General features: G+C 43.3%; 1 protein-coding gene across 5 annotated transcripts; it reads left to right on the forward strand.

Annotated features, from left to right (window-relative positions):
- Positions 1-1,098: 1,098 nt before the first annotated feature.
- LOC124183903 lies at positions 1,099-3,942 on the forward strand. 5 transcript variants are annotated; one of them, XR_006871085.1, is made up of 4 exons: positions 1,099-2,076; positions 2,427-2,494; positions 3,291-3,564; positions 3,779-3,942. XR_006871085.1 is itself a non-coding variant. In XM_046573070.1 (4 exons), the coding sequence occupies exons 2-4, from the start codon at positions 2,733-2,735 to the stop codon at positions 3,816-3,818; spliced, it is 429 nt and encodes a 142-aa protein (XP_046429026.1). In that variant the 5' UTR covers positions 1,099-2,076; positions 2,427-2,732; the 3' UTR covers positions 3,819-3,942. The 5 variants fall into 5 exon arrangements, 4 of the variants coding, with proteins under 4 accessions (XP_046429026.1, XP_046429044.1, XP_046429034.1 ...); XM_046573070.1 differs by having other exon boundaries at positions 2,427-2,847; XM_046573078.1 differs by lacking the exon at positions 1,099-2,076 and having other exon boundaries at positions 2,140-2,847; positions 3,291-3,443; positions 3,498-3,564.
- Positions 3,943-10,287: the final 6,345 nt, after the last annotated feature.

Genomic DNA, 10,287 nt, shown 5'->3' on the forward strand with positions numbered 1-10,287 from the left:
TTTCTCCAGCCATTCGATTCGATCTTGTAGTTTCTTTCGATCCTCGTCGGCCGACGAGCGATGCCTGTGTTTCTTTATCCCATTTCTCTTTTTTTTTCCTTTTCCAATTTCTGAGTAAACGTGTCTCGTGATCGGCACAAAGAAGAAGAATGAGTTGCGTACCGGAATATACATCGAATGGGACCGGAACAAAAAACTTGAACTATAAAGATTGTGGCGACATCGGTGCATAGTAGGGGCACTACATTCTGATCTTGAGGAAGAGGCGCTACATACAATTAAGATCGAACTTCACTTACAAGTTGGTTCGTTTGATCCTGTAATAACTCATCTAATTATGTTATTGATAAATATGAGTCACGTATGACGCATCGTCGACGGACTGTTTCCGACACACCCGACGCGTATGAACGCGACGGACTACGACGAGACGGCGGCGACCCCAGTCTTTACCGCTGAGGGGCTCGTTGGAGTGACCAAGGCGATGAAGAGGGGCCAGGGTCCGATGGGGTCTCGGCGGAGGTTTTCCGGCTGATGGCCAGCCTGAGGACGGAGATACTTCTCGACCCGTACAACACGTGCCTAACTACAGGGACCTTCAGTAACCGCTGGAAAGTGGCGGGGCTGTTCCTCCTTATCCCTGAGGGTAAAGGTGACCCCAGCACGCCGTCGGCCTACCGGCCGCTGAGCCTGCTGCATACGACAGGAAAACTGTACGAACAGCTACTTCGACCACGACTCATGGACGCAACTCAGTACGAGGGAGGCCTCTCGAATCAGCAGCAGTTCGGCTTCCGGAGGGGTCGATCGACGATTGAAGCGATCCAAGAGGTGGTAGACTCCTTCCGATCAACAGACGGACATTGCCACGCTGCGCGACCTATCGCGCTGCTGGTGGCACTCGACGTAAAGAACGCCTACAACTCGGCTAGGTGGATGGACATCCTGGAGGCGTTGAGAGGCGACTTTTGGGTCCTATCGTACCTGCTCCGGGTTTATAAGGACTACCTTCAAAACAGACGACTGATATACAAAACAATCCAAGGTCAAGTGAAGCGAGAGATCACAGCGAGGGTCGCCCAAGGTTCCATACTGGGACTCGACTTCTGGAACGGGATCTATGACAGCCTGTTCAGATTGGAGCTCCCGATCTGTGTTCGCCTAGTCGCTTACGCTGATGACGTGGCGGCGGTGATAATCGAGCGCTCTCCGGATCTGGCGCAGTACAAACTAAATCAAGCGATGAGTCGGACGGTCGACGATTGACCACGGACTGCACCTCGCTACAGAGAAGACGGAAAGAACTAGTGCTTCTCATCACAAAACGTATACCGACCAGACTACGGATGACGGTTGAGATAGACGGGATCGAGACCAGGGGTGAAGCAAGTACTTGGAGGTGACCCTAGATACGAAGATGACCTTCTGACCTTACATACAGAGGACAGCCCGGATGGCGGCCGGAAGGATAGCACCCATAAGCTGCCTGATGGCGAACACGAACGGACCGAGGCCGGGGAAACTGAGACTGTGATGTCGACGATGCACTCGATTCCGCTCTACGGGGCGGAGATCTGGGCAGATTCCCTGAAGGCAAAGAAATATGTCACGCCATGGCGCCATGATGACTGTATAGAGACGGAGCGCGTTGAGGATCGCCGGCTCCTACCGGACTCCGTCAGCTCAGGCCAATCTGGTGGTTGCTGGCGTGATTCCCATAGATTTTCTTGCTTTCGAACGCAAGAGGATCTACGGCAGAGACGATCGTGGGAAGCATAACTCCCGACAACATTGTCGAGGTGATATGCTCCACGGGGAACAGCAGTGACAACTCGTTGCCACCCCCACAGAGACCATCTTACGACGAAAGAACGCGGACGGCTGCTTAGCGTGACGTGACGTACACGGACCAAGTGCCCAGCTAGAAGTAATATTAACGTAGTTCCCGGCTGGGGGCGGTTGCGCAAGAGGTGGTGGTTTTAGTGAGTAGGCTATTCAGGACTCCCACATCCGCTCCAGCCTGTATGACTGACGTAAATCCGTCACTTGGATTCCGCAACTCCTCGGATAAAAAAAGTATGAGCTATGTGAAAGTTTTTCCTTTTTCCGCGTCAATTTCCTCACCACACCTCATATGCCTATATCTGCCGTAGATGCGTGTTTTAAACAGGACACAGGAATGCTCAACTCTTTTTTCGGGAAATCCAACTGATTCGGGTATTTATGTTCATCTGCGAGCATATTATTGACAATAAGTGTCGTGCGTATTTAAAGATTACTGTTGAAAAAAAAAGAAAAAAGATTATTCAGTAGTTATGCAGCTCAAAAAAATGTTATGAATGTTAGGGAAAACGCGAGAATTTTCAAGTTCCGTGTCGCTGGACACCCTGTACTTGATCTGAACCATATAGTATGAAATGTAACAGGTCCGAGGATGCAACTTCCTGGTTGGCTGAACCATTGTCTACTGTTTCCGGTTTCTGTTGATAAATCGGTGAGTTTCAAGAAGGACAAATTAAGATACGGAAATGTTTGATTCTTTTGCGTATATTTATAGTATAGTTTATGGAAATCCGGTTGCGTGGTTAATATCGCGTCATTGGTTTATATTGAGCATAAGGTTGGATATATAAATACAGTTATTGACGGAGAAGCTTTAGTCCGTCACTCTTGGTTCGTCTAATCACATTGGTTACCGGGATATATCATAATTTCATTTCAAATCTAGAGCCATGCAGGTCTACTTAGGCTTTTGGTTTCTAATGACAGTTTTAGTAGTGCACGGTTGCATTGACCAATGCGAGAAACTGAATTCTATAGAGGACGATCGTTCATTCACCCTCATCGGTGAGTACATAGAACCCTTTGGTAGATGGCTACAAGACTTCAGGAAAAAAACATACTGTTCATCGCAGACGAGTCAATTTGGCAAAGAATATGGTAGATAAGATAATTTATATATATGGTACATAAATATATGGTACCGTTTGGCAGATACCAGGCTCTGCGACATGCAGCCGATTTTTTTAAATCCAAAGCACATTCCCGTCAATAAAAACCTTTTTTAATAGTCTTCTTGACTTACAATTACAGTTGTAATTTATTTTATTTTTCTACAGTCGTGTTACCCTCTCCCCCGTCTCTTCCTCATTCGGTATTTATGTCAATCATTAGCTTCCAACCGGTCACATTTATGAAAAACAATTTTGTTTTTTAGTTTGTAAAAAGTACTATTGCACGTTTTGTGTTTGATTACATTATTTTGAACTGCTATCTTTTACAATTTCTAGAGAGTCAAGAAGAAAAGAAGGCCGCTAGATTAATACATGAGAAAATGATGAAGTACGATCTTCTACAGCCACGCGATATGCTGATTAAACTGTCACCGTCGTTAAACTTTATGCCATCGTCGATCTTTGTCAAACGGTGCTTTCCAATTGATCGTAACTCTGGATCTCTCATTGTGCAAACCGCAAATGTAACTAGAAAAATTCTAGTGAAGCGAATGGTCTCACAGAAGTGGGTGTTCTATAATGTGAATGTTGTAGAACACATCAAATGCGGGTATGTATAAAAAATCATCACGATAGATTGATTTGTTCTCAATTTGATTTTACTATAATCGAATCACAGATGTATCGAACGTTATAAATCACGCACTCATATCATTATTCATAATTTGGCATTCTTCCTTTCTATGTTTCAAGTTTTATCGCTAGTCATTATCGGAATGCTTCACGGGTGTGATACATATGATGATTAGTTTCTTTTTCAATAGATACGCCCATCTAAACAGTTCACGGAACAGAGCCAAATAGATGTCTGAACTGCCAGAACTACATCTGCAAATCCATCGATGAAGATTAAAACGAGAGAAAGTGGTGTGAAAAAACGAAACTATACAGATTGCAAATGAAAATATGATGGCAAATGAAAATATAACAGCAAATGAAAATATAACAGCAAATGAAAATATAACAGCAAATGAAAATATAACAGCAAATGAAAATATAACAGCAAATGAAAATATGACAGCAAATGAAAATATGACAGCAAATGAAAATATGACAGCAAATGAAAATATGACAGCAAATGAAAATATGACAGCAAATGAAAATATGACAGCAAATGAAAATATGACAGCGAATGAAAATATGACAGCAACCGAAGTCTAGGGAAAATCATTTCGATGAGTTTTGTTAAGAATGAGAAAATACCTACAAAACAGCTTCTGGAATACTTCAGATCGAGATGTTGAAAAAGTTTCTTCAAATTACGATAACAGTCTGTCAACCTAAACAAACTTTTTATACTCTGTGGTGCTTGGTGTAGAAAGTTTAATTTATTAGCAGAGCGGTGACTTTTCGAATCTTGTCTCAATTTCAAAAAAAGTTTCACGTTCAAACACTTCTGAAAATTGTTGTTTATCCAGCTGCACAAATCAGACACCCGAGTTCAATTATTTTCACCCAGAGTACAATTTCTATCAGTAAGAAAAAATACATGCTTCCTCTACCGAATTTTGGTGCCGACAACATGCGTTGGTTACTCGAAAATTAGGGACTCTACGCTTTGTTTCGATGTATCGTAATTGAATAGTGTCAAAAATTGGTAAAGACTTGACGCATTGGAAATGCGTCATTGATCCTGGCAGACATTTAGACGGAGATCTAAAAATTTGTAGGAGATATATTTTCCTAAGTATAAACGAATATCTGGAAAATAGCAATTCATTCACAATTATTCACATATAACACAGAATATTCGTAAATTGTACCAGGAAAACATGTTGACAAATCTCGTTCGGAATTTTCAATAATAATGTTTCTAGCGATTTGAGAAAATGAGCCGGGAATGTCTGGACTGTGTCTAGTACAGAGCCCCCTCATAAAAATTAGGCCCTCTTAGCCTCTGTATTGAACGTGTTATTTACATCACGGTTGTTCGTTCTTCTGTGAAAAGTGCATCATTTCCGATAACGGGAAATAGCAGTGATGATTACTATCAATATTATTTATTTATTCAACTTATTTTTTATTTATGTAATTTATTCCTCTAGATTTTCATCTTTCTCGCCAAAATTGTTTGATTCTAGTCAAGTTAAGGTGATTCAGTTATTTAACCGAAGGTGGTTATGTATTACATATTATTACGTACTGCAATGCCAACGCACATGCATGGGTAGATTTGTCGTTTGTCGTTTGTTTATTTCTTCTATAAAATAAAAACAAGTATGAAACAAAGTACCATGTATTTTTGTAAAATTTGTCTATATCTGATGCTTGAATTTGCAAAATCTTTTGATGTTTTTCTCAACGTGATACATTTTTTTTCATTGTGAGATATTAGAGGTTTGTTTAATATGTGTTGAATCAAAGTGTGCAACAATCTTTCAGGACAAATAAAAATTTTTTCCAAAGATTTGAAAAATGATTTGGATGAGGGCTATTTGCTCCGGATAGTCAGTAATTTATTCAGTTCAGGTAGAATTCGAGGATGAAGAGTGGTTGGAAAAAAAAAAAATTGTAAAGTTTTAGGCGGGCGTCCGTCGTGCCCCGGAAATTCGTTTTGGTTTTCCTAAAATTATGGTAACATAAGTAATACTATTATTAGCTACGAACATTATGTTGGCTGTGATTTATCCATCGTTCTCACATACTCTGATGAAGGAAAGTTTGATAATCGTAATTATTATGAATGTGGTTTTATCGTTATCATAAATGCGGTGTTGTGATCATTATCGAGCCTCGATTTATCCGAGTGAGTTAAGAGCAACAGATAAATCGCGTATATATTACTGTTACAAAGGGTGTAAAAACATCCGTCCTACCCTCTCTTTAATGATCTAGTAGTCATAGATAAAAGAAGTTTATAAACGTCTTCTGTCTTAAAATGATTGAGGTTGCTGCGTCAACCAGCATTATTGTAAAAATAGTCTCTTGTTTCAGACTTTAAATCGAAAACACGTACTCCGCGATTAAAGCATTTCTTCAAGATTCTATTTTTGCCTTTAATTGATTCTCTAAATGAGCTCACGAACCCATATTTATTCCGTAACGACCTAAAACGTTACAATACCAATAAGCTCCGTGCGTCCGTTCGTCCGTTCGTGTTTTGTTAAAATAAACCAAAGCTTACTCGAGTTTCCATTATATTCCATCTATTAACAATGAGATAGTTAGGTGTGAATGCGTTTAAGCTATTCGCATTCGTCCTTTTACTATCGTTCTGGATTTTATTTTGGACATATTCCTGAGTGAAAATAGCGTTGGGTAGACCTGATGTAAAAAAATATTAATATCAAATTTCAATTTCGAACTACAAGTGCAAATTCATGATTGATTCAAAAACCCTAGGACACCATTTTAAATGAAAGCGTTACATTTTTTTTTATTTTGAACTACTACAAGTGATCCACCATTACAAATTTTGGAATTCTGTCCTTTGCTTCGTTATCGTTAACCCTAAAAACCTCCACCCACTAATATCTATCAAAAGCCGAACATTTTGAGGTTTTTCTTCCCACCATATTGGATACGACATTTTGAACTTTGTAAATCTCACCTCAGATCAGTGATCAGCGACCCCGAATTCCTACAGTACCAATTTTCATTCGAATCCGTTCATCCATCTTCAAGATTTCATCATCTTCATTTAAATTTTTGTAAAATTGCCATTTAAGTGATTCAAAAAGTACTGAATCAATCAAAGCCAAAATCTTATTAGCTTTGAATTTGGAAAAGTCGCATCGATTGAGGCAAAAATCTAATCGGTTCTAAGTTTGGAAAAGGCGCGTCGATTCAGACCAAAATTTAATCAGTTCTAAGTTTGGAAAAGGCGCGTCGATTGAGACCAAAATCTAATCAGTTCTAAATTTGGGAAAGTTGCGTCGATTGAAACCAAAATCACTGAAATCCGGTAACTTGTTCTCGAGATATCGTCGGAATAAAATTGATTACATGCATACATACATACTGTGACGTGGATTTTTCTGCACCTCGGTCACTCGGAGCAAATGACCGAGAACTTACCACGGGCACAATGATTCGGCGTCCACGATGTATCCTGGACTTGAAAACAATATCGCGTAATTTGTTGGGCGCCTGGTGTGATTAACACGCCTCGAAATCGCCGATGCGCTATGTCGCGACAATACACTCGACAGCTGAGTACCGCGGAGAGGGGAGGGGTAAATTTTGGGTAGAGAGATTGATTGATTTGATTGATGAAGGTTTTATTGCCCATAATTGAACAAATGGGTAGCTAGCATAGCTATAAAACTTACCAGTGTGTATGCGTATGAGGATAGACGGAGAACGTTGATTGCTCGATATGGTAAGAGTGAAGGCAGGAAGAGTTTTAACGATTGGCAGCGAAATATTAGCGAATGATGGTGAATGACAGTGCACCTTTCGGGCATATTTCCGAATGTTTGTTTGTTTTTTTGCTCTCTCCACTCACAGTATAACCCAATAAGTGGCAGCTGATGAATGGCAGGGCAGCAGCGCCCCACGAACGCTAGTCTCGACGCATGAGGGGGATGAGCACGGGGTCCAGTGAAAGAAGGTGAGACCTCAACCTGTCCTTGAAAACAGGTGAAGACGGAGAACTAGCGACGCTCGAAGGAAGGCTGTTCCAGAGATAGTCCTCGACAGATGGCCAACCGAGGCCATGACGATGGCGTGAGATGAAGACGTCGCGCGGCAGATTGTGGATGTACCGCACTCCGTTGTTGGCAAAGCGCTGGAGTTTCGTGTTGTTGACGCGGCCGGTACCAAGTAGCGCTGCCAAGCAGTGATTGAGGTGAGATAACAGGAGCGCGGTTACTAGGCAGCGCCGCAAGTCCAAGTCCAAGTCCAGTTAGTCACGCAGTTGACGCAGCCTGTACAAGACCCCGTTGACCCTCGACGTGACCCTAGCGATATGATGACGGTATGCAAGCTTCGAGTCGAGTATGACGCCGAGATTATTCGCCGAAGTCACGAACGGGTTGGTGTTTTGGCTGTCACCCAGCGGCGGGAGGACGTCGGTGTTGATGTTGATGAGACGGGCAATGCCCATGATGATTGCTTTGGTTTTAACGAGGTTGAGCCTCAGCTGATTAACAGCAGCCCAGTCCCGAATGCCAGCGATGTCCCTGTTTAGCTCGCGAATGCTGTGATCCATCCCTTCCAGCGTGCAGGACGCATATATTTGTAGGTCATCAGCGTAGAGCAGACGTTTCGCGTAGCGGATAGCTGAACCGATATCGTTTATAAACAGGGAGAACAGCAAAGGCTCGTGGACTGAACCCTGGGGGACACCCGAATTCTTCGATACCCAGTCCGTGAGGGACCCATCCTCGCACTTCATCACTTGCTGCCGGCCTTGCAAGTAGCAACTCACCCACCGCATCGCCCACGAAGAAAAGCCCGTGCGCCACAGCTTACGGAGAAGAAGGACGTGTGAGACTGTATCAAATGCCTTGGAGAAGTCAGAAGACTAAAACAGTCGCCTGTCTCCGATCCATCCCGTGTCGCACATCGTTCAGCAGCTTGAGGACCACAGATGTGGTACTGTGGCCAGCGCGGAAACCGCACTGCCACTGGTCCAGTAGTGAGTGATTTTTTATGTATTCAGCTATTTGGACGTGTATGAGACGCTCCATGACTGCTCAGAGTAGCGAGAGGAGATATGGAGCGATAGTCCCGGGCAGCCTTCGGAGAGGCGATTTTATTGATGGGTACGATTAAGGCCCTCTTCCATACAGCAGGAAAGCAGCACTCGGCGATTGAGCGGTTGAATATGGTCGCAATGGCTCCCAGGAGGATAGTTAACGTGGGCAAGAGCATGCGGAGATTCAGGCCATTGTGGCCCGTGGCGTTGGCTCGCGAGGCACGGACAGCTTTCTCGACCGCTGATGGTGAGACAGCCGTGAAAGAAAGCAGAGGCCGAGTCAGAGCAGGGGTTAGTGGTTCCTCCAGAAATTCATCCACCGACGGTGGAAGGCGCGAGACTTCAGCGCGCGCTAAGTCTAGGTCTTTTGGCGGAATTACGAGTGGTGGAGATTGGCGTTCCGGCGATAGTCCCTGCAGGCGCGATCTGCAATACTCCGTCCTGGCCTCAAAAAGGCGCTGGTGGAGCGCATCCCGAGCAGCCCGGTAGTCATGCAATTCGGAAGTATTTTCTAAATTTTACAACGATTTTTGAGGAACTAAGATTTCGAAACATGAGTGTATTTTGATTTATTACGGTTAACTGAATTTCAAACAATTCCAAGATCGCGAAATGACGGTTTTTACTCAGCACGAATCGTTACGATAACGTTACTAACTTCAATACGATGTTGAGCAACTGTGAGCTTGAAAGGCTGTGCGGTGTGGGAATATAGTTTTCAACTCCCGTATGCGTGTACAATGTACATACATGACCGCTCGAAAGATTGAGATTATATTAAAATTTGAATCACTTGTGACGTATTCGTGTGAATATGACCAAACAATTGATCTCACAGAAAAACGTAAAGTGTGGTGCTGTGGATAAAAAAGTGTTATGTTTTGCTTATAATGCAACGAACTTATGCAAGAACATCAAGAATGACGACATGGAGAAGAAAGAAAAAATTGAAGTAGTTTTGCAATTCGGAGGATGAATTGAGCTGTGATGAAACTACAACAATTGCGGCAGATCGCCAACGGATAACCTTCGCCAATGAAGCTGAATTGGAGTGAGTGCGCCAAATACAATATCAAATGACTAGATACAGGGGTAAAGTTTGGACGTAAGTCATTTTTGAAAGAATGTAAATTTGAAGACTGGTGAATTTGAAAAATGAACAGCTCGCGCTAAGTCTAGGTCTTTTGGCGGAATTACGAGTGGTGGAGATTGGCGTTACGGCGATAGTCCCTGCAGGCGCGATCTGCAATACTCCGTCCTGGCCTCAAAAAGGCGCTGGTGGAGCGCATCCCGAGCAGCCTGGTACTCATGCAATTCGGAAGACCTCCGGTTTCGACGATAGCGTCGATATATCGTGCGCATTGCCCGTTGCGACGCCCTGAGAACTGGAGTGATCCAAGGAGCGAACTTCTACGAATTACCTTCAGTGCGAGTCACTGGAGCGATGTCATCAGGTACACCGAGGAACTCCCGGTAGAACAACTTAAGGGCTGAGTCAACAGTGAGAGGAGCCTTTCGAACGTTTCGGACTTTCCCCAGGAGAGCACCTCGTCCGACTCGTCAACGAAGCAGAGATCAAGCCAAGTCTCAGAAGTACCAGCATGGTGAGTAAACCCGCGTTCAATGAGCTTG

Source organism: Neodiprion fabricii, chromosome 1, assembly GCF_021155785.1.
Source record: "Neodiprion fabricii isolate iyNeoFabr1 chromosome 1, iyNeoFabr1.1, whole genome shotgun sequence".
Taxonomy (NCBI): domain Eukaryota; kingdom Metazoa; phylum Arthropoda; class Insecta; order Hymenoptera; family Diprionidae; genus Neodiprion; species Neodiprion fabricii.

What these genes read in the sequence shown, in the direction of transcription:
- LOC124183903 (XM_046573070.1), top strand. Translation starts at nt 2,733, where the DNA reads ATGCAGGTCTACTTAGGCTTTTGGTTTCTAATGACAGTTTTAGTAGTG. An exon ending in TCGTTCATTCACCCTCATCG is followed by an intron (nt 2,848 to 3,290) that starts GTGAGTACATAG and finishes TACAATTTCTAG; the next exon opens with AGAGTCAAGAAGAAAAGAAG. An exon ending in GTAGAACACATCAAATGCGG is followed by an intron (nt 3,565 to 3,778) that starts GTATGTATAAAA and finishes CTTTTTCAATAG; the next exon opens with ATACGCCCATCTAAACAGTT.